Genomic DNA, 27,214 nt, shown 5'->3' on the forward strand with positions numbered 1-27,214 from the left:
TCAGGCCTTAATAACATCCTCAAAACATCCTCTGAATGTTGCAGTTAAAAAGTTATGTCTTAGTTAACCTTAAACCTTATAGGAACATTATTTGAAAAAAAAAACATCCTAAAAAGGTTCTTTGAACATCAGATTAAAACGTTTCTTTAAAACCTTATTAGAACCAATAGGTAACGTTAGCCAAAGTTGTGAGAACGTTCCCCGCTAGCTGGGAAGTCACATACAGTATAAGCAATACCCCTCCATCTTCATCGTCACCTGATTTCCTGTCTTAGGCATTTGTCATCTTATAGCACAGGAATAACAATAACAAAAACTAACACACACACACACACACACACACACACACACACACACACACACACACACACACACACACACACACACACACACACAGAGGAGACTGCATGTCAGACGGGAAAGGTCATCTCTTCACCACCCCATCTCCATTAATTAGAAGCAGTCACTATATCAGTATAAAGTCTCTCCTTTACTCACAGAACGTACACCTTATTTTTTAATAATATAATATTAGTCTGCTTATATGCCGTCAAATCACCTTTGTGATGCCAGCCGGATTGGTGAAATGGTCATGTGCTTTAACAGGTATCATCACCAGAGTGAGACAGGGAACAGAGTGTGTTGTAATTCAAGCCGTGTCAACCCTTTCCTCCAATCACATTTTTATGGCCCCTGATACTCAAGGAGGAGAGGAGATGGAATCGATAATTTTTAATCAACATGTTATTTTTTTCTGAACATACCATATACTGTATGAACCCCTACATGATTCAGCTGCAAAGCCACCACGCTGTGTCTCCTCTCTGTCTTTACAAAGCCAGCTGCTTTCCGGCTGACTGGCTGGATCAGTGGCTGGTGTAGGACAGCAGCAGATGTGAGTGTTATCCGTATGATCCATCCACACACTCATTATATAAGAGTATCTGTCCGCAGGTAACAAGCCATCTGTATGAAAAGGACACGCCGATCAAATGGGCTGTTCCGGCTCTGTGAAAACACATGCTGCAATTGAGGCAGGACTAGAAAGGCAGATTCGCTGATGAATTAGTATGTGATGAAGCTTACACCTATCCATAACTGCCTGTTATGTACTGCCTAATTCAAGCCTGACTGGGATCTATTGTGCATTTTACAATCCCCAAATTTTATTTTATGTTGCTACTGTATTCAAGGCATAAATGTACCTCCAATTTCATATTTCAGCCAATAAATAATTTGACTTAAAGGATTCAAAACAAACTTGGCATTTCTAGTCGTGTACCTAATCATCTCAAAATAGATTTTTGATCATTCTATAAATGAAGTTTCACATGGTGTATTTTTCTAAAGAGTAATCCTTAATATGAAAGCACTGTTAAATTCCAAATCAACCCCTCTGAAGTGTGCACCACACTTGCACTTAATGCTCCACCTTGTGGGCGTTTTCTGAAGCGGCTAATCAGGTATCCAAACTGTCAAAGTCACATTGTAAAATCATAAGAATTGGAAGATATAGGAACAATAGAAGGCCAATTTACATCAGGGACTGTGTGCAAACTTATTGAGGTGGGAAGGGAAGGCTGTTTCTTATATCAGTATTGTATGTGTCCCTTCGATTTAACAGTTACAGAAGTTTCAAATGAAATGACCTGCCCTTAATATCTCCAAATAAAATGTTTAGGGCAAAAACATTCAGTCCTGCCCTTTTTAATCGAATATAAGGATACTAAATAAAGTAAAAACAGCCACAAAATGTTATTTGTGACGAGGCCATATCTTAATATGTATGGTGGTCAGGTGTTTGACTGGCCTTATTAATAAAAACAATATTAGAATCAACCTTTCAATATGTTTTTGTGCCAGAATGAGACTAGGCCTGAAAGAGGATTGCCTATACAGTAGAGCAGCAGTCTATCTTAATGTTAAGCTGTTAAAATATGTTAAAGGTCCCATGTCAAGCTTTTCCGGTTATTACCCGTCCCCTTGTGTGTTATGTAGCTTTTTATGCCTGTAAACGGTCTGCAGTCACAAACCCTCAAAGTACACCCTGTAGCGAGTATAACTCTAACACACAAAAAAGACCTGTCTATGCTGCCCCAGAACGCCTCCTTGGAGATTTCTCTTTTTCTTCCTGGGTACAGTGACGTATTTGGGTATAGTGACGTTACGTTACTTCCGCGGAGCCGTTACGTTACCAATCCACGGAATTCCTCACACACACACACACACACACTCAATCTTTTCTCAGCTGCAGCTCCGCCGATTTCTCAGCCTGAGACGGCGGGATGCGACGAGGCTGCGGGTGTGTGTGTGTGTGCTCGGGCTGGTTTCGGGCTGGGTTTCGCTGTGTCTCGCTGTCTCGCAGACGGCCACTGGGCTCACAGGGAGGGGGGGGGCAGGAGCTCCAACAAGCCGTTTAATTCCATAGTATAAATCTATTCTAGTAGACCTCAACAATGGAATTATGATCAGTATAAATGGCCATGACATAGGACCTTTAACCTCAGTGATGGCCTTGACTGATTAACAAAGGTTTCCCATAGTTCAACTTTTGATTAGGGTCACTGCAACACATAGTTGACAAAGATAACAAACACATTGTACAAGAGGAATAGGAGTAGTCCCATTTATTAATTGCAGTCTACATGATTCCAAAAGCAGTTTGATGTTGGTTACAACGGAGCACATACTGGCGCCTGACATTGGCGGCATTTGTCAGAATTATAGCATTTTCCTGCAACAACTTTTAAAAAATCAATGAGGAGATGCTAGAGGCCCCTGATGCCTAACATCATATCAATGAACAGCAGTTATAAGGTATAATATATTTACGCTCAAAAGGGGCGAGTAGTGAAAGAGGGCAGTGTTCAAACATCACATCACAGGACTGTTTGTCGCCTCTCAAGGGAATTTAAATTAGTAACACTTGATACAAGTGCCTTGGAGCTAAATTCTTTCTAGCAGCAAATGGTTTAGTTTGGGACGTTGCACTTGGACGCTATATTACTCATAAATGAGTACAAGTGAATACTGTTTTACATAAATCAGCTGATGAATCACTAACCATTGTTCCAATAGCAGTGAACTTTTTTGTTTTGGTATCAGAAATCCCTGTAGGCTTAAAAAACATAAATATTATGTACGCATTTTTATTTCAGAGATTAACCAATGTTGATAATTATTTTCAATAGGTATAGCATAGGAATATTTAGAAGATAAGAATTAAATTGGTGTACAGCATAACATTACTATTAAAAATAAATGCACATGACCAGAGTTAAAAATAATACAGTGTTTAAATTACATCAACCGTCATTTTGATGTCTTGTTTATGTTTCTGGGATGAACCGTCATTTTGATGTCTTGTTTATGTTTCTGGGATGAACCATCTTTTTCATCTCCCACGCCAACATTTTCTCCATGGGCAGAAGAGAGAAACTTCCATCGAGGTGCAGCGGGCCTCTGCTTTTTGGGAGCCTCGTATGGAAGTGCTATCAGCCACTGCAACAGCAGGATGGGGGGGTCAAGTCTAAAAAGAGACAAGTCCAGTCCAAATTAAGTCGGGTCAGACATGAGATGTTACAAAGAAAAGAAAATATACAATATGCAACCACTAATCCCAAAAGGAGGACTTTCAGAAAGCAGTTAACACTACAAGAGCAATGATTCCAGGATGCAATCTTACCGGTCCTTTATGTTCTTCTTGAGGGTGCCTATGCATATATTGAAAGAGAATATAGTAAAGTGCCTCAGGCCATGCCAAGCCCAGAACCAAAACTCAAGCCTGGGGGAGAGAGAGTGACAAGACTCAATGAATAACTGCACACCATATTTTCTTAAATTGCTAAATTGATAGTTGTGTCTGTATTTAAATGTATAACTAACACAACATGCAGTAACCATGACCTGAATGATTCCATGGTCAATAGACTTTCCAGGGTTTAGTATGACATAAGTTAGATTGGTCATGATTTGTTGGTTTAAATGGATGGATTCCTCTAGATCTGTCTCAAATGAATCCTTAATATTTGAAATATATATTACTTGCCTGATGAAAAGATTGATCGTACTCTTATATTTGTAAGCTAAGTATGAAGCTCCAGCCAGTAGACTTAACTTAGCATTGCATAATTAATGAAGACAGACCGAAACAACTATGTTAACATTCTGTATTTTTATTACCTGTGTCTACTCTCAAGTAGTGTGTGAAACAACAGCATCAGAGGGAGGATCAGGTTGGAGAAGATTTTTGCAGGGAGTCCAAATTTGTTGTGATAGGTCACTACGTTGCGAGGCAGAACTGTAACACAAGTTTTCACAAATAATTGGTATAACAATTTCTACATTTGTTTCAGCATTCATTTTCATATTACGAATCAAGACATACTGTAACTTACAAATCAAGTGGGGGGGGGGGGGGGGGGGGGAATCTGTTATGCTAAATGTAGTTAACCGATTGCTGAAATCAGTTTTTACAGACATTTGTTGACCAATTGTGGACAGGTAATTTAAATGAACAATGTATTTACATCTGAACAACAGAGCAGTCTGTAAATCATTGTCAGTTTAGTACAAGTGTGTACACCAGACATACCTTTCTTTTTCATGTCAACATGGAGAGAAGGCTCTTTATTCTCTCCAGTTAGTTCATGTTTAGTAGAGCTGACTTTCTGCTTGGGTCGCTTGGTTGTAAAAGATGTCAGTGTAGCAGTCTGCTTTTCCACTTGTATCTCCTTCTCTTCCTCTGTATCTGTCTCCAGATTCATACACGTTTTTGTTTGGTTACAGTCAAGTATTCCTTGAGATAATTTGTGGATCATCAAATATCGGCCATGATCTGCATACAAGGGAATAATAGATTGATTGTGTGTAAACATGTTTAAATCTGCATGTTTTTATCTGTAGATAAAGTTGACTTACTATGGCTTTGAAGGAAATTAATAGCATCCTTGTAGCCGCTGTGGTAGGCCTGTTCCAGAGTCTAAAGTGCAGAAACACAATTCTATGTTTTAACGGATACTTTTAGAAATGTTTTTCACAATGGAGGCGCTATTCATTCAAAATGATTCATCAACATGTGGGTAGTAAAGGCTCATCCAACCTAGACAGGGATTATTGGAAGGGATTCACTTAAACATTTAGTTTGACACATCAGGGGTCTTTCATAGTGTCAATTTGTAGCACAAAAACAATTGATCATCTTCCAAAGAATATTAAATTAAAACCGAATCATAATAGAAGTTCACTTTCATTTATTGTTCCATATTTTGAAAGGGGTCTTACCTTTAGAGCCATGGGGTAGAGAGCATTCACGATCCTGGAACCGTTAGCCGTGTTGATCTTCAAGGTGCTGCCACTCACCACCATGTCCCAACTGCAAGGTGTGTCGGTGGGACAGATGTCTATCTCTCCGGAGAATGGACACACAGTCAAGGTCTCACTGTGGGGTGCTTCCAGCACTGGTTGCATTTCACTGAAGCCCCCGTCCAAATAATACTATAAAAAAGATCACATCAATTATTATTCACACCAGCAGAATGTGCTTATTATGAAATTGTGATAAGGCCATTCAATACTCACTACTCCTCTGAAGGATGGAGGCAGCATACCGCAGTAAACAGGCACGAAGCAGCTGCATAGCAAAGCCTACAGATAAATAGACATGGTTCAAATTACATTGCTTCTAACCTGCTTAGGTTTTGTTTTAAACATTAGGATGCTAACTCACCTGCACTACATCTTCTTTGGACTGGAAATCAGACGTGAGAATGTGCTTGCCATCAGACAGGCGTGTCATAGACACAGAGAGACGCCCGTTGGCCATTTGGTGGGCATCAGAAGGAAGATGCTTGTGTAAAATACTCTCCAACCAGTGGGAAACATTAATTGAAGGGTTAAATGGCCCAAGTGTAAAAGACTGCATTTGTTCGGCAAAATGCAGCATCTCATCCCGAATAGTTACTGGAAAATTGAAGACTTAAATTCAGAAACAGTGAATATATGCAACAGAGGTAGATTTAAAAAAAAGGACAAAGTGACTTACTCATGCTCATTTCACAGACTACAGCAGCTGCCACCAGAGACCCAGCAGAGGCACCCAGGACAAAAGGCGCCGTGCGCAGTATCCACGGTGCATTATTTAGGAAGCATTCGGCAACCCCTAACTGGTAGGTAGCCATGAATCCAGATCCAGAGAAGGAAATTGAAAGAGGATTTTCACTAAAATGATAACTTGAAATTCCTGGAGCCATTTTCCAAAGGCTTTAAACTGTCAAATGAAATGTTTTAAATCATTAATCTGAAAAGTATTAATGCTCAAGCAAATATGGATTTTGTTCTTTTGTTGTAGACTGAGTTATAGCGGGAATCCAGTGGAGAGTGGGGACTGTTTCAGGATCAGTGTCTTAAAACCAATCCAAATTAGACATACCATATTGGTCAAGCCCATGTGATATACAGTGCATAATGCTCTCTCAATGGCTTTTTGTCTGTTTCATTTCCGAGAAGTTAACAAATAAACATGTTTGGCAATACCGAATGACTAAAAAAAAAATCCAAAGAAGAACAATTATATAAAAAATAATTTTCAAACAAGTCCTTTCTTTTATGTACTTTTGAATTTTTTAGGAAAACCGTTTTTGAGGATTTCACAGTTATGGTTTTCTAAAGGAACACTAAGGCACTATTGTAAGACATCAAGTTCGAAAATGTGTTTTGCTATCACACTAAACTAAATAAAGCACTATAATTCATTCTGAAAATCGAGCAGCAAAACTTCAGCTCAGATCTGCACAACTCTACAGAATCTCCTGCCCTCATTTAGCTAAAGACACTATGTTCGAGGGACTGCCTTGCATTTCTGACCTTTCTGTTTGTTTGTCTCATTTTAAATAGACCAAAACTGAACTCCAGCCTCACATTGTCTCTCCTTCAACAAAAAACAACTTTAACATTGGGGGGCCCTACTGCACTGGAAACACTGACTAACAACAGTTATATGGCTTTAGGAGGCATATCTTTGAGGACATTTTACAGCCAGGAGTTTCAATCAATAAGTTTGGTAAGAGACTCAACCAAAGAGAAGGGACCACATATTGAATGTATAGGTGAAATGACGCGAGGCAAGAAAGCTAATAAACTAATGTTGTGTAATGCCACTACACCTGCCTTGCATAGCTGTGAAGGCTTACAAGCATCACAACCAATCACACATCCTAAAGGTTAAGCTTATTTCAGTTTAACATCATACATACACAGACACTATTCTAAACACATTTTTAACCAACCTTATTTTTCTAGATTGATTGCGTAATTGTGTGTTGTGTTAACCCCTATGTTGTCAGTGTTTTGAAAATCACCTTGCTCCTGCCAAAAGGCTGAGCTGCTGAACAACACCTGCCTATGTAGATGCGTCTCGTTAATTGGACTGTGCCATTCCCCTAAAGAAGCCACTTCTCCTAAGACACCCATCTTTAAGTAGACAAAAGTATTTTCTCCACTGCACTCAACTATGGACTGGCCAGCGTTGTTATAAATGCCTGCAGTCTGGAGAAGAAGGCAGTGGCTCTTGGGCAGAAGAAAACCCAACATGTCACCTCTTTTTTATAGTTTAGACATAAGAGTACAGTATATCTGTTTATATTATAACTAATTAACCCCTTCCTCTTAAATAATTTTGTTTCCCATCCTAAAAACGATATATTTTTTTGGTTAATTAATCCCCATATTTTTCATTCTTTACCTGCCCTCCTTGTTTTTGTGTACCCTGCTCCTTCACAATAGCTTAAGTATAAACACCCTTACATATACAGTGATTTTTGTGGGGGTTTTGTCAAATATGCAGCTTGCAAAATAAGTCATACTTTGTATGTCCAAATAAGAAATCACTTGTGCTAAACCCCTGAGCTTCAGTAACAGTTACCATAGTATATAAAAAAATGCTTAACAGAATATTTATTCAAGCAGGAAAACATTTACAATTACGAACCAATAGGCTCAACACAATTTTAAACTTCACAAATGCACTGTCTTTAGGTTGAATAATAAAACTAATCGTACAATGAACTAGTGTACTGTATTAACTGGCATTTTACCTGCAGCACAAAAAAAACTCTACCCTGTTTAAACCTTTAATTGAATAACAGTCTGAAACAAACTGAATACGACAGCAATTTCCATCACATATTGCAAGACTTAAATTATATTTTAAAATGAGTTCGTCTTTAGACTGTGTTGAGCAAACCTCAAAAATCTCAGCTGATGAATATTTGTCCGGTCGAATATTGAAGTGATTTATTTCACAGTTTTCCTTTTCAATTAGTGTCCATATTGATCACAGTTATGTACATTGATTCACAGAAAAATAGAAAGCAATATCATAGTTAAAAAACTCCTCTATAAATACACCTAACAGTGCATTTTGTTAAACTTGTAGATGCAAAGGTTGTTTTCGGAACACAAGTGTCCATTGCATTATGTAATCACTGTGTTTTTTTATTGTATTTAGGACATTTAATCCATGGTTCATTTTCTATGGAGGATGCTGCGGAGAAGCACGATCAGGTGAAACCTCAAAATGGTCCTCACTGAACTCTTGCGTTGGACTGCTGTCTGCTGTCTCCTGAGGTGAAGTGCTTTCAGGGGACTCAACTGGGTCAACTTGTAGTTTCTTTGTGTCATGTGGGAGTTTCAGAAACCTGAAGGGAGGCAGATAAAAGGCAATAATGTGTGTGTTTTGTTTTGGGAGAATACAGAAAGGGAACGAGACAAACAGAATTCGACGGAGACCTGAAGAGAAGTTTTTGTCCCCGTTCCTTTTTGATGATGTTGAGCTTGTAGTAGTGCCGCAAAGCCCTGGACATTTTCTCATAGGTCATATTGTCTCGGTTCTGTAATAAGAGATCACACATCATCAAGGGCCCATGTGACTAAATTAATTATGACCCATGTCCCCTGTCTTTAATTTTTTGTCTTTAGACCATTTTTGAAATTCCCTGTAAGATAAAAGAAACAGAGCAGTGCTCACCTTGTGGTTTCCCCAGAGACGAGCCAGTCCATTGGGATCAACCACCCTAAACACAAGGCTGTCGTGGTCTTCCCATCGGATGTATTCTTGGTATCGGTCATCACACAGCAGCTTATACACATAGTCCCACAGCAGTCTGCACTCTGGCCATGATTAAGACAGTAATAAGACAAATGCTGCCAAAATGTATAATGCTTTTATTATGGGTATTTTCAAGAAGCCAAAAAAGAAAAGATTCATTTTAAAGTACAACTGTAAAGCAGTGTTCATATCTAAGCATGTAGGCATCTGTTGTCAGGTGCATACTGTACATGGGGGAGCGTGTCACTAAGGCTAAGCAACATTTTTGAAATAGGAGAATAAAATTGAACTGAAGAATAACATTTAACTGGACTAATTGTCCCAGTCTGAAGCATTTTCCAGCTCAGACTAACACATAGTTTATTGTTTTGGGTTTCTAGTCTGTGTTGCTCTTTGCTCGCCCCTCATACACACATATAGGCATAGAGATGTAGCTAAAGAAGAATATGTAGCTAATGAACAATGTTACAGCTTAATAGTGGACTCCTACAAGGAAGAACACACATAATCCGTGCTGATGTTGCCCTGAAAACCTGTTTCAGACTTGTGTCTTGGAGTTTGTCTGCCCTCTAGTGGTCAGAATATACGTATGGCAGTTTTAGATAATAGTTCATTTTTTGTTGCATATATGTGCACCTTTAAAACATACAAAACACATATGTTTATATATTTGTAGAGTAAATACTATGCAATTGTTAATAAGTAATATACCTGGGATGCGGCCATTGGCGGGGTACACTGAGCTCCTTTGCTTCTCCCGACTGGACAGATTGAGCGGCTCCTTGGCAGTCTCTAATGGGACAGGACTCTGAACTTGGTTGGGGGGCAATGCAGAGACAGCTGCTGATCCATCTAAGAGAGAGAGAAGGAAAGATAGAGAGAGCAACAAAGAGGGAGAGACACACAATCAGATATCACAGCAAATGATGACATCTGCTGGGCATTGTCTTTCTGAGATTGTTATAAATTATACACACTGGTAGATGTGAGTGGAGCAGGGTGTGTGTAAACGATCAAGGGTGGCTGGCGGATCACAGTTGGCACAGCAGCTGCCGAAACTGCAGTGGCGAAAGAGAAGGAAACTCTGAGAGAGAAATATGAGGAACTGTGACAAAAGCTTAACTGAAAGCAAAAGTGACTTTACAACAGCTTAAATATGTGTACAGCAATGCACAACACAAACATGTTGTAGAAACATTGATGAACAAAGACATTATTTTATATTCTGGAGTTGTAATATAACACAACACACCTTTTGGCACACGTCCAGCTTCCTTTAATGGAAAGCACCTTGTTTGTGAGACAGTGCATTAGTATTCCACTAGTGACGCATACATGCCTTAAGCAGTATTGGTGTAAGTACATTTACTCAACAACAGAATGCAGTTTTGAGGCACTAGTAGTACAATGTGTGTGTAAAACTTTAGATATTTCACAATACCTACACTTCTCTGATGTGTGCAGCTGCATAACACAATATAATACGCAGTTCAGTTAATTCAACAACATACTCTAACATCACATGACAAGGGGACCTCTTAACATCTAGACTATTAGACACAGGGGTAAGGTTTGAACTTCAAAGTTTGAGAATAAAATGTCAAGGGCCCAACAAGTATAGGGAAAAAACAGTACTAATTCCTGCATGTGTTAAGGAGGAAATAATCACTTTGACAATCTAACCAGGATAAATGAGTTTGATTTGATACACCAACAACTCCAACAATCAACTATGTGTTTGTATGAACAGGACGTGTCTGTTCTGCCATGCACTCCGCAGACAGTACATGACAATCTGACCTTTTGCTGTCCATATCTTTCCTGTGAATAATACGTTTTAAAGTTTATTTCTAGACATTGCTGACCTTGGCTGACTGTGGGAGGCCGGTGCTCTTGGACAATCTGCGATGGTATCAGGCAGCTAACTGGGCTCTGGTTGCGTCCAGTTGCCGGGGAAGGAGATGAATTTTGGCGGTCACTGACAACACTCCTCCTTTGCTGTTTTACATACTGTAGAATCTCATACAGAACATCACCTGTAAAAAAGGAAGCAGGTCCGTATGAAAACACAGGGGTAAAACTAGTCGGCATACTCTCTTTCTGCATGCACACTCATTTCTACCTGAGCTGGGGCAGCGGCGTCTGAAGTCCTCCTTGGTGAGCAGGCAGAGGGCACGACCGTTCATCTCAAAGCGTCCCTTCTCAGGCCTCCGCAGTGAGTACTCCCTCTGAGCCCAATGGAGCCAGTGGCCAACGTCCTCCTTGTCCCACAGGGATGGGTTTATTCCTAAAAAACAGATTCACATCATTAAAAGCACAATGTTACAGAGGCGTTTATGGTACAGGCAGATACGTCTACTTTTGCTGATGCTGGAGTTGTATCTTTAAGGTAATAGTGTTTGACTTACGCAGACGTCCAGGTAGATGCCAAAGGTCTTCCTGTATGGGAGGGCTGTGCAAGGGAAGCTGTTTAGGGGGGGAGTGATGCACACTGAGAGGAATGTTGACTTGCCTTCCGGGCATTATGGATGGAGGAGTGTTTGCTCTGTTTTCTAGCTGCAAAATATCAACACACATTGCCATAAGAACACTTAAACTCCAATCAGTGGTGGTATAGAAACAAGAATGCAGATAATTTGATAATGTTTTATAATGCATTAAAGAAACAACAATGTAGAGAGATTTAAAACATTTCACCCAAATGTTACATTTGCAGTAGCCTTAACAATGAGAGTTGGCCATAGAATAAAAAATGTAAAACTCTCAATCCTATAAAAGCTCTGTTTATATCTCTGCTTTATAAAGACAACATAACGCTTCTGTGACCTCAACTTACCTTGACCAAAGGTGACGGGGGAAAGTTCTCCATGGAAATGTCCTTTATCTGTTCGACTGTAAACAATTACACTAGTCCTTAATAAGCGCTGATGTAACTCGTCCGAAAAATGGAACAAACTGCATGTCAGATGTCCACGAACTCCATATTAAATAAAGAAATCACAGGATGTAACTTTCGAAAAAATAAAACTCCACTTTTTTCACATTCGACCCTTCCGGGAAATGAAAACGAAAGGAACACACAATCCTTGTCATGGGTGTGTTACAAATCTGATTGGAGGAAGCAACAGCGGAGGACATTTCCAACAACATTGCACTTGAGCGATCTAGCAGCATATTTATTGGAGCAATGTATAAATAATGTCATATAGTTTAAGCACATAGCTTTCACATTGCTTTCACGCATTAAATATAGCATGAAGGATCATTGTGTTCGGAATGTAAGTTAAATGGCAAGAGGTGAGAATAAATGTGGATACATTTATGACAGACTGCAGTACACAGAGCCGTACGCGCCTATTACTTAAAGCAGAAAGTCCTTCAGGCTCCTCCTCTTACTGGCTTAAAGGAAACCAAACCAAAGGAAAGACCAGCGTTGAGTTTACAGGAGCAGACTGGTTACAGGATAACACTAGACGACGAACTAGGTAAGGTGTTTAATCCCCCGAGTAACACTCAATACCAATTTAATGCACTCACTATGTTGTCTATGTTGAGACTTGACATGTTCTGGAGACAAGTTCACTGTAATGGGACGCCTCCGAACAGAGAACATATGCACCGAGGCTATCAAACATAGTCCTACGTTACCATCGACTAAGTAGGCTACTGTATACAGTGAAAACATGATAATGAATATCAAAGTGGAAATCCCTCAGGAAACATGACATGGGTCGTGCCCTGTGTCCGAATAAAAGTCCCTCTGACTGGAGGGAGGATTGGAAAGGTAGACAGGTGGATGGCTACAGTGAGTAAACCTTATGAAAGTGTTGAAAATGAAAGCCAATATAAAGTATTTTGGCCAATCTTTTTTTCATTAATAGGCTATATGTTATTGCTTTAATAATAATATTATTAATTATAATGATAGAGCCTACGTTTCACAACCCCCCACTCAAATTATACAGTCACAATGCATGTATTTAATGCAATAATTGAAAGTAATGCAAGTGCAATTCAAATGTGCACTATAAACGGTTTCAAATTGTTCTTAGTGTAGCTAATCCTTATAATACCTGCCCTGTCTGCTGGTTACCTGAACATCTGACAGAAAATCTACAAGTTTTGAAGAATCTGGTTGTTCAGGTGTCACACAAAGGTCAAAAATATATAAAAAGTGGCACTTATGTTTGATTAAAAAAAAGTAATGCCACGATTCCACTATACCTCTAACAGTACAACCCCCTCACTAATAAAAGACCAGTGCTTAAAATAGTAAAGATTTGTAATTTGTGGGTTTGCTATATACTAGTAAGAATGATTTACATTTTATTTTGTGTTTGTACATTTTTGAAATAGTCTTGTATCCACCTGTATAAAAATGTGTCTGCTGTCACAGTTCTCCAGCGATGTTTGCGGAAAAACTGGGAAAACAGTTGGGCCACCCTACACGATCAGTGGCAGGATGGCTGGTCAGTAAGTTGCTCACAGTACGCAACCGTGCTCTTGAAGAGAGTGTTGTGCAGATATCAGGGATCCAACCTGAAGACACAGTGCTGGAGCTGGGTCACGGCCCGGGTCTAGGTCTGCAGTCAGCAGCCAAACTGCTCACAGCGCCCACAGGACATCTTATAGGGCTGGATTACTCAGCGTACATGCATCAGGTCAGGAATGAATACTGACATTATGGAATAAAGTATTTAAATCAATTAAGTCTGTTTCTGTTTGAAGTCTTGGCCAGAAGGCAGAAAACATACGAGAAAACCCTAAGCTTCTAGTTTGGGCCATTTTTGTATTTGAAGTGGGGGGTTTACACATTTTTTAATTGAAGGATATCTCTTTTTTTTTTCTTACAGATGGCAAGCGAGCTGATGAAGGAGCTTGTGGCCAGTGGGAAAGTGACCCTACACCATTGTGATGTAGCAGCAATGCCTCTGGTAGACAGCACTGTAGATAGAGTATTCCATTGCAACTGCTACTACTTCTGGCCTGACCTCAAAAAGGGAGCCACAGAGATTCACCGGGTAATGAAACCAGGTAAGACATAACTTTGTAACCATAACACAGACTTTATTTTCAAGGCAGATATGTTATCCGACAAGTTGTAACTTTCCGAGCAATATGGCTGTTGTTATAGTGCTTTCCTGTACAGTCATTCTTTCATCACTCTTGAACCCAAACAGGAGGCCTGATGGTGACTGGGATGAAACTGTCAAGTGTTGCTGCTTTTGCAGCAAAGCGAGTAATGCCAGGGGAGAACTGGCGCCCGGATGCCTACATGACAGCTCTGAGTGACTCTGGCTTCACTGATGTCAGAATGGAAGACAAACAGCACAAACACATTACTTTTCAGGCTATCTATGCCACTGCCTCAAAATGAGATGAGATAATCAATTGTATCTATAACTGAATGAGTTGGATGTCAAAGTGATTGCAATTAAATAAAAACGAGCGGACACTATCGACATAATTCACCATTATCTGTGGTTAAAAACAGGCTTTTATCTTACATTGCTTTTTCTGTGATGGTTTACCTTCACACTCACAACTGATAATGTTAGTGTGTTACTATGGTAACATACAGTGTTTAGAGTAAAAGTGTAGGAAAAGATGAAGTTGTCTGTCTCTATTTTCTTAACCTTCTACAATATATGATTTTAAAAAATCATGTCCAGACCATGGTCCAGACTTGTAACTGAAGACAACATTAGAAAATGAACAGTAGGTGGCGATGGTGCTCGGCTGGGTGCACATATTCAACGGAAGAAGAAGAAGAAGAAGTTGGAGAGGGAAATCCAAAACAGCGCAGGTCCTCTGCACGGTGTTATGAAGTTAAAAGTTGAGCTCCAACAGCGTCTGTAAAGTGGTGACAACTGTCAAATCGTTCGAAAAGTAAGTGGTTTTAATTTAAGATCAAGTTAACCATATACTATTTTAACTTTGGCGTTGTTGTTGGACTCGCAAATGTTCTAAGGTGGTCCCTAATCAAATAATTAAGCTTAGCTAGTGTTAGCTTGGAGCTCATCTAACCTAGATAACGTTGAAATAAGAAACGTAAACTGTTAATTTAACTACATCCATATCAGTAATGATTGAACACCAACGATCGTTGGTTAAAACCAAAGGCCAATATTGCCACTGTCTATGTGTTGTGATGCAGAATGCAGAAGGCTTCCCGTTTGAAGCGAGAACTTCAGATGCTGAGCACCGAGCCTCCTCCCGGGATAACATGCTGGCAGACGGAGGAACAGATAGACGACCTGCGGGCTCGTAAGTACAGGAGAACACACACGATAATGTAAAATCAACAATGTCTTAACCAGGGGTGTCCAAACTTTTTTCACCACGGGCAGAAAAACCTACGAATGGCTGGGCCACTCCCTAGAAGTGAGGTATATTGCCTCATAAGTTCAGTTATAAGTTGGAACAATCAATCAAATGTAGGTAAATTATTCTTGATATTTGAAAATGCTTTAAGAACAAAACAGCCTACATCACATCTCTCCATAGTGTTTCATTTATTTTGTTACAAAAAGTGTTGGCAGCTCAGTCCTTAAAACTGAAGCTTCAGATTGCTTATAATTAGAGAAAATATGAAAGTTATATTTCAAGGTTGTTATTTATATTTTTAATTTGTTATTGAGCTTTTTTCTTATCAACTTAGATTTGTTAGAAAATGTTTTCAACTTTAATTGACTGAATTTATTTGAAAATTGGGCTTATTAACACATGAATACTGTGTAATATATTTGAACATGTATATTTAAGAAGTATAAGATAAGCAGAAGTTTCATATTTCATTATACTTTTTGAATTAGCATTTGGCCCCTGGGGCGTAGTTTGGACACCCGTGGTCTTAACCCATTGAAGTGTTATATAAAACTAACTAACAACGAACTATCTTTGAACTAAAACTCACTATAGGCTACTGTATTGTTTTCAAACGTATGCATTACCTACGTTGTGGAGATATGAGGATACAGTTGCAGTATTTATTAACCTACATGGTTTAAGATTGTGGAAACTAGTTTATCTTAAAAAAGCCAATTCTATATTCATTCTGTGATTGCTTTGAATTAAAGAGAGACAGTATGAATTTAGCAGAATAGGTGTGTTTCATAGTAAAACCAAGATAAGGTCACGTATAAAGAAAGATGTATATCCATCAGAGGGATTTGTTGGACAAAGTGTCAAATGCATATTAAAGGAGAGTGAATATTGTTTTAATAAATTAAATATGATACATTTCATTTCTTTTTTTGATAACTTATTGCGGAAGGTTTGAACAATTGTTAGTTAGGATCGAAACTAGCCTCTACAATTCTAAGCTGAATACTTCATTTGTCCTCAGCATTATACCACCTACAGTATTTATGATGACCTGAATATTTGTTCTATCTAGCTGATCTTCTGTTTTGTTCTTCCACTGGTTTACAGAGATAGTGGGTGGAACAGAGACCCCGTATGAAGGTGGGCTCTTCACTTTGGAGATCAAGGTCCCAGAAAGGTATATTATCTCGAAGTCTTAACATTGATATATGTTCTCTCTACCATTTCTACATTGTAAAACACTTAATGCAGTTTATAAGACTTACCTGCGGTTTTCCTCTCGTAGGTATCCATTTGAGCCTCCTAAAATGCGTTTCTTGACTCCAATCTACCACCCCAACATTGACAACTCAGGGCGTATCTGTCATGATGCCCTGAAACTACCACCAAAGGTAATAACGGATTAATTTAAAAAAAAAGTTGGTTTTGATTCATTTGTATCATCTGGTTTTGTTTGTCTGCTGTCAATTTTTTATACATTTGTATTATTATTCAGGGTGCTTGGAGGCCATCTCTGAACATCTCCACAGTCCTCTCCTCCATTCAGCTGCTTATGGCCGAGCCCAATCCAGATGACCCACTCATGGCTGATATAGTAGGTCCCACATAATCTTGCATTCCCAATTATCAAATAACCTTTACAATACCATACCTTTTTCCAAGTAATAATATTGTGGTGGTTTTATTTTTTGTGTGAATATTCTTATATAAATATGTATATATCAATAGACTTAAAAATAAATGTGGACATAACAATGGCTAAGAACTATATAACACTATACTTCAAACTTGCTCCTGGAAATGATTAAATACTCTTTCCAGTATGCATTTTCAAAACAAGCCCAACGTTTTAAAATCCCGAAACATCTTGTTTTGTTTAGTCCGATCCACTTTTACATCTTTTCACAGAAAACCTCTTACGGCCTGAAAATGGCATTTGAAATGTAATTCAATGGTGTATCCCCGCCGTATATACAAGTAAAAAGACATTTACATGTTTTGAATGCAGTCATCAGAGTTCAAATACAACAAACAGCTGTTTAAGGAGAAGGCCAGAAAGTGGACACGAGAACACGCTGTTCAGAAGAACATGGTAAGTCTCTCTGGTTTGGGTGAAGAAGTTGTAACATATTTAATGTTGTTCATGATTGAAATAATTATCCAGCTTAATGTATTTCATTATACACTGAGCTTGTGTGTATGCTCCATTATACTTAGTGGTTGACATGATGATTGGCTCTTGCTCAGACAGCAAGGAACTGTCCCATTGAATTAGCTCTTTGTAGTGGTATATTTTACTCACAAGGTGGTGCTGTAGTACCTCGAAAGAGTGTTACCTGCTAACTTAATATTTACTTGTAACAAATAGATGCCGACTGTTTGATTTATATTCAAATGCGACTTCAATATTTCAAAATTCTCAGCTTTTGGATGTGAAGGCGCAATATATGTACTGTTCTGTCATTGACTCATTAGTTTTTATCTCGGTCTTTGTTCAGGGAGTTGAAGAGGGCAACAAAGAAAATACTCCAGGTCATAAAGCTTCATCCCGCAAAAGAGAGGCTTTCACTTCCCATCTGGAAGCAGAGGAGCCCACAAAGAAAACCTGTGTGTAGTTTGCATCTTGCTTGTTAAAGTCAAAGATCTCTCTTTTCAAGAGCCACCAAGCCTCATACCTGTCGACCTTTTAAAGGGTATGATTTTAAATATTATATTTAGTGCTTATTCCTACTTCCTGTTACTATGTATGCATTCCTTTTTCTAAATCCAGAAATACCCACATATTTATATGTATAATTTGTATATGTATTTGTTCGATTTATGATATTAAAGTTGAGTTTGAACACTAACTGTTGCAATTAATTTTGATACATGAAAAGCTTGGCCTCTTGGGGAATGGAGGTGTGTTTCACAGTGGTAGCATAAGCAGACTAGTGATGGCATAAAAAGTATGAAGATAATAATTTTATTAAAACATATGCTTACCAGTTGTATACAAAGTATGTACATCCTAAATAGCAAGTTTTTTTTACAAACTAAGAATTTATTTCTTAATATATAAAATTATATATTTGCTGTTCATCATATAAAAAAGAAGACAAACATCTTAAGGCTGTAGTGAGTCAATACCATGCTAGTTCAGAGGTAGTTACATTGTATGTACATATTGCTAGCCTACTCTAATGTCTGTTGAAAGATAGCTACATCCCATTCAGTCTGTATAACTGCATTTCTCCTATTTGCATATATGAGACAGAATATTGTAAACCAGATGAAACTGCAATCTGTTTTGTTTCAACATTCTCTGACAGCTACCACATAGATGCAAAGAAATATATCTGATAATAACATTCCTTGAATTGTTAGCTTACTCTGGTAAAAATGTCCTGGTGTGTCTGATAATGACTCCCTTTCTTTGAAACAGACTTAGCAATAGGATAGAACTTATATTTTATAACAAACAAATAACATAACCACTTGGAATACAACCGAACCATCTGTAACCTCTAAGCTGCATGTCACATAATCACATTCCAGTATAAACATGTACACTTAAAATTCTACTGGTTCTACCTTTATTCCCCCCTGGCTAAACCATTGATTTGTCTGATGCTTAGAATTTCTTTGAAGTTAACATTTGAACTTCTTTTTCTCATGCAAGTTCATGTCTGATGCAGTCCACTGGGTACCGTCTGAAATAGTCTTTTTGTTTTCAGACGTGATGTATTGTGGTATTTCCTTTAAATGTCTCAGGGAACTTTTAGTGACACTCTCCATTTTAAGATGCACTTTGTAGTGTTCTTATAGACTTCTCTCTAGTAGTCTCTCTGTGGGGATTCATTCTGAGATGCTTGCGGATTGCTTGATGAAGGTCCTTTAGTGTCTTTAGTGTCCCAGCTATTCAGACCGCTAGCATGGAGGCTCATGGATGAGAGGTGAGGGAGGGAGTTGTGGTGGAGTGATACAGAGGACAAGTGTTATGAATCGTCTCTTGATCCAAACTCTTCAGACATTCATCATCATTCTGGCTCCCTCTTCCTGTCACCCTGTCTCTATCCCTGGCTGTGGGAGGGGGTATCTGACAAGGGATGAGAGGAACGGTGGAAGTAGAGGAGCAGTAGGAAAACCTGATTGCATCCAGTCGGGGTTGGAGAGTGGACCCCCCACTATAAAGGGCGTCAGAATCTGCATGTGACACCTGTGTTGACGAATCGGAGCAGGAACTCTTCTCCGTCGCCACAGAAACAAGGGAGTCCATGGTGCGGTCCCGACGTAGCTGTGGACGTGCTTTAGGATGAGGCCAGAAGAAAAACTGGGACTGGTCTCGTGTGAAAAGGAGGAAGAGGAGGGGGTTGAGGCAAGCAGGCAGGGGCTGGAGAAGCAGTAGAACAGATTTTAACACCTCCTCACCCAGAGAGAGTAGACCCAGGAGGGAGCAAAGGGAGAGAAACGCTACTGGTACATAGAGAAGGCCATTTGTGAATATTAGCCAGGCAACATGTTTGATCATAGCGCAGTCCCACAGACCGTCACATTCTCCCCTCAGTAACTCCCAGTATAGGCGGATGTATGAGCCTGTGACGATAAGCAGGCACAAGGTGTTCATCATTATGAGGGATAAGGGAAAGCCCAGGGAGGACTGGAGTCGAGAGGATGTTGGTGGCAGGGGCGAGGGAAGGCAGAAAGGTGACGACCCGTACTCCCCAACTCCTACCAGTGGGAGAGAAGCAAGGGTGAGGGAGAGAGTGAGGCAGAATAGTGCACATGTGCGCACACTCCCAAGGGATGGGGACTTTCCATAGGCACGGGCACATGTCACGCTCACACCACACTGAACAGCTGCCAGAGTCAGCAGCAACACACTTGCTTCAGACGCAAACACCCAGACCCATCCTGTCGCCTGACAACCAGGACCCCCCTCCCAGCGGGCACCGTGGTGACCAAACTCTCCCAGGGTTAGAGCGTCCACTAGGGCCAGGGTGCATGTACACACACCCGTCAGCAGGTTGGAAGCACCCATGCAGGCCACAGTGAAGCGGAGAGGTGAGAGGTAGCCGGATGAGCCAAAGAGGGAGAGGAGCAGGAGGGAGTTCCCAAGAAGAGACACCAAAGAGATCGACCACAAGCCCACACGAACCAGCCAGCTGCCCAACAGAGAGTCGCAGGGTCGGAAAGGACCTGCAAACACAAAAATCATCAGCTGTAGATAAGCATGGCTTAATGTCCTTACACTGTTGTTGGGACAAAACAATCTGAAGGCCGATTGATGAGAAATTAATTATCATTACTGCAATTGTACCTGGAGTTGGTGTGCATTGAACACTGGTCTGTAGTTTGGATTCCTCTATTTCCATTTGGAACTCCTCCAGGTCAGGATCATCTGGAATAAAGCATTGTTAGCTTGTGCAAGATTTCGTGACAGCTTTTTCTCCATGTATATGTATAAAAAGTTAATTCATTTTACATAGTGTGTGGCATTGGCTTCAGGGCGTAAAGCATTAACATTATTTTGCAATGAAGTAAAACATATTAATCGAGGAAAATTGGCACCAGCCTGATATTTGATCGGATAGTTTTTCTTTTTTCATTTGGCCCATGAATTAAAGGTTGATACCTCTTTATCAGTAACATGCCGTGGTTTTGTTTTTGTATCTGCTGGGACACCCAGCATTGTTTATTTTCAGCTTTAATGGTGTAAGTTTAATGGTTTTAATTTAAATGTAATGTTGGTTTATTGGTGCTTATATTTTATTCCTACCACAGGAATGCGTTGAAGGGTCAACATTCGACTGTAAGTGTGTTTCAGCTGCCAGGTAGCTGCGGTTTCAGCCAGGCTCTGACATGTTTAAAGTGGGCTTGTGTCAATAATTCGGCAATGAGCAGAGACATATGGGGCTCAGATTTCTGTCTATTACTTTACCCCCATTCCAAGTGTGTACCATGTGTGTTATACTGCACATATGTTTGCACAGATAATGTAATTGCGTGCTTTCTTACAGTGTGTGTCGGCGTGCATAGGGTACATGGCTACTGTACGCTTGTGTAGGTCCTCGTCAGTGTTGCTCTGCTCTGTGTCCCACTGGCTCGCCGGCTTGTAGCTATCACAGGATCCGTACACACAGCACTGGTAGGCATAAGGCATCTCTATTACCCTGTAACAAATAGATGGAACAGTATTGACCAGGAGAAACAACTTACACAACTGTAAACAACTTACACATGCATGAAGACCTACATTAAAATTTGAAAGCAACCTTAAGTGCTTATAACTCTGTTTCTGAGTTCATATGAACCCATAATCTAGGGAAAATAAGGTGAATTTGTCAGTTGTCTTAATCAATTTACGTTGTGGATGGCTGTATGCAAACATTTACTTTGCATTGCTTTTGAAATGTCTCTGCCAGGAGTTCTGTTTTGGACAATGTTCTACAAATGCTGACATTGCCACTTGATCGCCTGCCCGCTCCTATTTCCTTGAAAAGTTCTCTTCATTTTCACTGCTGCTTTCCAGGCCTTCGGGGCATATTTTCAACAAGAATTAACTTGCTGACTACAAATGCTTCCTCATTGTTGAAGATCTGCTCAGGAATAACTTGCAGGAAAAACGTGTGATTAAGTTAATTGTCAACCTTGGCTGCTCTTGGTAAATAAAAGGTGTTAATAAAAAATTGTGAGAGCTAGGATAATTAAAGGGATGGGAAGTGGTGCATTGTTCTGTATAGCCACAGGTTATACACCTGGGTATGTTATCATCTTATGTAAGTTGTTGATGAAAAACCAAAATACATGTAAGAATTTAGAAACATTACGTAAGAGAGAATAACAGGGGCTTGATGGTGTGTTTTTACCTCATACGGGGGAAGTAATCAGGACTAAAGGCCTCGTATAACTCTGTGTTGCCTCTTAGCTTGAGATGGGTGAGACCTCCCAAACCTGCAACAGGTACTGAGCTCAGGCGATTCTCAGTCAGGTCCCTGAAATTGAGAAAGAAAAAGTACAGGTTGGGTATCAGATCAGGCCTTTTACAAAGTGTGTTTTCATTACATATATTACAGAGAGTCATCCTTCGTAACAAAAAGTCCTTGTCTCTTAGAAATGTTAAACTGTTCAGACAAGGCTCTATCAAATTTCCTCCAGATAACACTTCCTGTCAGATGTAGTCGATCTGCTTGTTTAGCTACGCATACTTTAATCAGTCTTCACACAATGAAGCAGTTTGTATTGGCATGACCTAAGATGAATCTCCTGGCCACACAGAGGGGTTTTCAAACAATAAATGCATATCAGTGTTCTCTGTAGACTCAGCCAAAGACAACAGTCAAGAGTGGAGTGTTTGTATAAGGCGAAGCCTCTGACATCCAGCTTAACTTTAATTAAAGATGCACAAATCCAGCAAGCGTTTGGAGATTAAGGGAAGCTGCTGAATGTACAAATGAAAGGAAAAAACATTCTTGTTGATAGTCATATATCTGTGTATACTCACAGTTTGATCAAAGAGTGAAGCGAGACAAAGGCATCCAGGTGGATCCACTCGATCATATTCCAGCTTAGATCACTGACAGAAATGTAAATCCATATAAGAGAAACAGACGGAAAGGAATTGGAATAAAACATTGAATGTTGGATACTGATCACCACTAGATGTCAGTAATAGGTAATAAGTCTACATAGTTTGATCTTGACACATGCTTCCTAACCTTGTTGGCTTATATATAGCCCCCTAAAAGGCACCAAAGACTCTACTTGGTACATTTAATCATACTATGAAGGATTTGCCTCCACAGATAGTTTTATTTGGATATATCTATAAAATAGTTAACACTACCAAAAAGCTATGAGGAACATCTTGTGTAGAAGAATTATGTTTTGTTTTCCATCTCTTCTATCCTATTAATCATCCGATAGATATATCTTCCAACCCCTTGGCGGGGTCCTGATCTGACCACGGTTGTGAATTCCTGAAAGAGACGATGAATGGGTGAGGTTTGCGATGTGTTGGAGAGGTTACAACAAGCTTTACTTACATTGCTCTTAGGGACGTGAGCTGCTGGAAGGTACTTGACTCTATCCTTCTGATTTGGTTATGCTGCAGCCCTCTGTTGAGAAAAAATATACAAACATACATTGAAACAATGCAAAGTGGGCAACGAAACATAGGACTGTCGACTTTGATGCATAAGAGAGTGTATACTTGTTTGGCGTTAAACTCACATCTCTTGCAGTGCAGAGCAGTGGTGAAAGCTGGGCAGATCCTCGATCTGGTTGTAGGACAGCTCCCTACAACAACACAAAAAGCACACACAAGGAACATATAAACACAGTCACCAGCTGTGGATTTATAGCGTGGGAAATTACGTGGTCTACAGGATTATTTGAGTGAACAGTCGATTCTGTGAGCAAGGCGATATAGCACGACAATAAAAAAAAAAAATTCGGGAGGTGATTGAATTTCATAGCACAGTGATTGTACAAATGATTGCCTGGGGGCACAACTCTCCACAGTTGAGTTTTGTGTATCAGTTGAACCTTGCACTCAACCCCCCCCCTACTGTGTATGTGTACTCACAGCACTCGGAGGCGAGGCAGCTGCTCACATAGATCCAGAGGGAGAGCTGATAGACCGGCCCGAGTCAGCGTCCTATAGAGAAAAGGAGAAACCTCTGATCATTGTTGAAGTGCAAGCAAGCGAAAGCTTCCCCCAGTCCTGTGAGTCTAACTTGGTCAGACAGAAAGCTGTGTAGATTCGCCAAACCTGTCACTGCCTGGCATAGCTAGCTTACCCCTTCTTTATCTGAGTGTCTTGGGCTGTCTCGTTCTTTCCTATAATCTTTAAACACATATATCCTCTCTTTTTCGTCTCCTGTTCATCCTTGATCCCTAAAGATGGCTTTGACTTTATCTCTCAACACTCTTTTTTTTGTCGTGTTTTTTTTCTACTCCCAGGATTGTGTCTCTGTCCTCAAGATCAGTACCTCACCCATCCTTTGCTGTAGTATGTGGCGTGGACCAATTGAGAAAATAATACTGTGTGTGTGTGTGTGGGGGGGGGGGGGGTGGGGATTATTCGGTTAAAAGAGACACTCACAATATTTCCAGGCTGGTGGTTCCTTTCAAATCGGGAAACTCTTGAATCTGGGTTGCCCCGTTAAGGGAACTGCAGCAGCAGGGAAAAAAAGTGTCAGAAAAACTCCCTCCCTCTCACTCTCTCTCTCACAGCTCATTTCAGCCATCAAACTTTTCCTCCAACATCAACACATGCTGTTTTGGCTGTCTTACAAGACATCATAAGTCACACCATTCAACATGTTCTTACAACACACTCTTTCTTACCACATCAGCACTGAGCACAGCCATACGCTAACACAACATCATTCAGTAGGCCATTACACATGTCCACTCAACTCTCGCTGCTAGGGACAGAGGATGATTTAAACAGTGTTTGGGCTAACTCACTGGAATGGTTCCTACTGACCACATACTCACAGTGTGTGCAATTTAGGTAAGAACTGGAAAGCGGATTTTCCCACAAACTGGATGGGATTCTCATAGAAATGACTGCAAAAAAGAAAATTTATTTGGACATGCTGATTAATTTGTTCAGGAGTGAGTTGTACTGTACACATGGTGTTAACAATATTGCAATTCTTAGTTTATCTAATACAATGTGTGCACATTTAATCATTAAACTCACATGGTTTGGAGTTGAGGATTTCCCACAAAGGCCCTCTCAGGGATGGCTTTGATATTGTTGTTATGGAAGCCCCTGCAAATATAAAAACATACAGTTAGACAGTTTATCAATATGTTTCTGATTTGTTGTGTGTGTGTGTGTGTGTGTGTTTGGAGGAGCAAGAGGCAGGTCATATGTCATGTTGCACCTGCCATTGCACAGCTGAATTTTTTTTGTTGGATAAATGAGATGTAAACACGCACACATATGCTGTATCTGTGTCACATTTGCAAGTCGCCGAACATCTGCTGAAGCTGAGGGGAAAACATGGTGTGTGTGTGCGTGCGTGCGTGTGTATGTGCAGGCAAGCGGGTGCGTGGGTGTGTAGCCAGCACCTGCTTAGGGCGAGAGAGATTGTATCCGAGTGCCACATTAAAATCACTTAACGGGATTACTTTGGATAACGCAACCATGATAGTCATGTCAGGCAGGTGTGTTTTTGTGTATGTGTGTACTCACAGTTCCTGAAGCTTACTCAGAGTCCGGATGGCCACAGGAAACTCCTGCAGATCATTGTAGTTTAAATCCCTGAGGGGAAACAGTGTAGTAAACAGTTATGATTATGTAATATGTTAAAAGGCTTGATGGAGATTTTTTTCTCTGTAATAAAGATTCAACCATATATGATGATTTTATTTCCATTTGTCGTAAAGTGTGCCTGATTACATATGTAAGTGCAGCTATTTCCTCTCCACTATATGAGGCCGACAGCTGTGGAGTGTGAAGTTTGGATTTGACCTTTGACCTTTGCTGCTCTGACCTAATTATCTAGGTCTGTGTCTGATTAGTTTCCAAGGAAACGCTGTATCAAAACAACATTAGCTACAATATAGTTGACAGTGCATACGCAGGTGGCAGGAAAAGGGGTTTTCCCATGTAACTTGTGTGTACAGTATATAAGTATTTGCTTTATTTGTACTTGTATACATGGGAAAAGTGTGTGTGCATGTTTGTGCATACATATTAATTGCCATATTAAGACATGTGCCTCGGTATGCGTCTTTGAAGATTCTTAGCCATCGAGGTCAAAGGATATCTAAAGGAACTAAGCCATTTTCCTGGATTTGTTTTCATTCTCTTCAAGTATAAGACAGAAAAAAAGGCTTTGATGAAATACTTCTAGATATGCATGTTTGTTTTCCCCCAAGTTCTAGGGTATGTTTGCGAAATGTTTGTCTGTCTTTTTCTGCTCTGGCTTGTTTGCATATGCTGTTTTGTTTTCCAGCAGTCCCCTGGACGGCTCCTCGTAGTAATGATTTTATAATACACACTAGGGGTTGGGGAGGGTTGTAGTGATGCAGATGGTCTCTCGTATTTCTCATAAGCGAGGCTGCTGTGAAAGATTAACCCCTCATACCAGTGCAATCCCCAAGTCAATGACACCTGTCATCTTATCCTGCTGAATCATCTGTCTCTCGCCGCTGACGGCCCAAACACTTTAACACACACTATTCTGGTCAAGAGAACTCCATTCGTCTTTTTCTCATTCTCCAGTTTCCCTTCATCCCCTAAAGCATGGCTCTCCTGACTTGCACCCTGTTCCCTCTCAATTCCCAGCTTGGATAATGGCTTTTAAGTTGAGTGTTAAGCTGGCCGCCTGTGAGGGCACAGGCAAAAGTACTTGCTTATCTGCACACACACACACACACACACACACACACACACACACACACACACACACACACACACACACACACACACACACACACACACACACACACACACACACACACACACACACACACACACACACAGGCAGGTGCCCACACACATGCTCATAAAAAAGGAACGTATCATTTTTTACACTTCAACAGGTTGTTAAGCAGCATGCCAAAAACTGTGTTTTCTTCAGACCTACACGAATTTTGCAGACACAGTTTAACTGTCTCCGTTTCTCTTGCTTTCTTTCTCCACCTCCTACAGTATATATGGCTGTCAGTTTCCAGCGGTTTCCATATTGGTCTGTGGTTAGGATTTAGTTATCGAAGCTACGGCACGTATAATCAAACAACTCTCCTGTAGCCATACTGAGCCAAATTTGACTTCCGCGC

General features: G+C 40.1%; 5 protein-coding genes across 7 annotated transcripts in view; 2 read left to right on the top strand and 3 right to left on the bottom strand.

Moving 5' to 3' along the window:
* Positions 1 to 2,598: 2,598 nt before the first annotated feature.
* On the bottom strand, positions 2,599 to 6,359 carry pnpla1 (patatin-like phospholipase domain containing 1). Its single transcript, XM_079678665.1, has 9 exons — positions 6,044 to 6,359; positions 5,729 to 5,961; positions 5,581 to 5,646; positions 5,284 to 5,496; positions 4,921 to 4,981; positions 4,595 to 4,837; positions 4,183 to 4,300; positions 3,686 to 3,784; positions 2,599 to 3,529 (listed from the first exon to the last, which is right to left on the bottom strand). The coding sequence occupies exons 1-9, from the start codon at positions 6,249 to 6,251 to the stop codon at positions 3,313 to 3,315; spliced, it is 1,458 nt and encodes a 485-aa protein (XP_079534791.1). The 5' UTR covers positions 6,252 to 6,359; the 3' UTR covers positions 2,599 to 3,312.
* Positions 6,360 to 7,935: 1,576 nt separating this feature from the next.
* On the bottom strand, positions 7,936 to 12,172 carry etv7 (ETS variant transcription factor 7). 2 transcript variants are annotated; one of them, XM_079678165.1, is made up of 9 exons: positions 11,943 to 12,171; positions 11,515 to 11,662; positions 11,229 to 11,393; positions 10,972 to 11,142; positions 10,084 to 10,164; positions 9,818 to 9,958; positions 9,026 to 9,168; positions 8,788 to 8,888; positions 7,936 to 8,696 (listed from the first exon to the last, which is right to left on the bottom strand). In XM_079678165.1, the coding sequence occupies exons 1-9, from the start codon at positions 11,973 to 11,975 to the stop codon at positions 8,531 to 8,533; spliced, it is 1,149 nt and encodes a 382-aa protein (XP_079534291.1). In that variant the 5' UTR covers positions 11,976 to 12,171; the 3' UTR covers positions 7,936 to 8,530. The 2 variants fall into 2 exon arrangements, with proteins under 2 accessions (XP_079534291.1, XP_079534292.1); XM_079678166.1 differs by lacking the exon at positions 10,084 to 10,164 and having other exon boundaries at positions 11,943 to 12,172.
* A 101-nt stretch (positions 12,173 to 12,273) lies between these two features.
* On the top strand, positions 12,274 to 14,564 carry LOC307037352 (putative methyltransferase YdaC). Of its 2 annotated transcripts, XM_079678168.1 has the most exons (5): positions 12,549 to 12,591; positions 12,823 to 12,911; positions 13,503 to 13,767; positions 13,960 to 14,140; positions 14,287 to 14,564. In XM_079678168.1, exons 3-5 carry the CDS (start codon positions 13,513 to 13,515, stop codon positions 14,481 to 14,483), a joined length of 633 nt encoding a protein of 210 aa, XP_079534294.1. In that variant the 5' UTR covers positions 12,549 to 12,591; positions 12,823 to 12,911; positions 13,503 to 13,512; the 3' UTR covers positions 14,484 to 14,564. The 2 variants fall into 2 exon arrangements, with proteins under 2 accessions (XP_079534293.1, XP_079534294.1); XM_079678167.1 differs by lacking the exon at positions 12,823 to 12,911 and having other exon boundaries at positions 12,274 to 12,591.
* Positions 14,565 to 14,841: 277 nt separating this feature from the next.
* Positions 14,842 to 18,233, top strand: ube2t (ubiquitin-conjugating enzyme E2T (putative)). Its single transcript, XM_079678169.1, has 7 exons — positions 14,842 to 14,995; positions 15,264 to 15,373; positions 16,541 to 16,610; positions 16,719 to 16,824; positions 16,929 to 17,027; positions 17,442 to 17,525; positions 17,932 to 18,233. Exons 2-7 carry the CDS (start codon positions 15,265 to 15,267, stop codon positions 18,046 to 18,048), a joined length of 585 nt encoding a protein of 194 aa, XP_079534295.1. The 5' UTR covers positions 14,842 to 14,995; position 15,264; the 3' UTR covers positions 18,049 to 18,233.
* Positions 18,234 to 18,382: 149 nt separating this feature from the next.
* Positions 18,383 to 27,214, bottom strand: part of lgr6 (leucine-rich repeat containing G protein-coupled receptor 6) — a 37,443-nt gene continuing 28,611 nt past the window's right edge. Inside the window, exons 7-18 of the mRNA XM_079678164.1 lie at positions 25,623 to 25,691; positions 25,125 to 25,196; positions 24,917 to 24,988; positions 24,519 to 24,587; positions 24,000 to 24,071; positions 23,645 to 23,710; positions 23,458 to 23,529; positions 22,917 to 22,988; positions 22,282 to 22,407; positions 21,431 to 21,585; positions 20,733 to 20,813; positions 18,383 to 20,611 (exon numbers count right to left, since the gene is read on the bottom strand). Coding sequence (XP_079534290.1) covers positions 19,356 to 20,611; positions 20,733 to 20,813; positions 21,431 to 21,585; positions 22,282 to 22,407; positions 22,917 to 22,988; positions 23,458 to 23,529; positions 23,645 to 23,710; positions 24,000 to 24,071; positions 24,519 to 24,587; positions 24,917 to 24,988; positions 25,125 to 25,196; positions 25,623 to 25,691 — 2,182 coding nt within the window. The 3' untranslated portion in view covers positions 18,383 to 19,355. The remainder of the gene's footprint in view (positions 20,612 to 20,732; positions 20,814 to 21,430; positions 21,586 to 22,281; positions 22,408 to 22,916; positions 22,989 to 23,457; positions 23,530 to 23,644; positions 23,711 to 23,999; positions 24,072 to 24,518; positions 24,588 to 24,916; positions 24,989 to 25,124; positions 25,197 to 25,622; positions 25,692 to 27,214) is intronic.

Source organism: Notothenia rossii (genome assembly GCF_949606895.1).
Source record: "Notothenia rossii genome assembly, chromosome: 4".
Taxonomy (NCBI): Eukaryota; Metazoa; Chordata; class Actinopteri; order Perciformes; family Nototheniidae; genus Notothenia; species Notothenia rossii.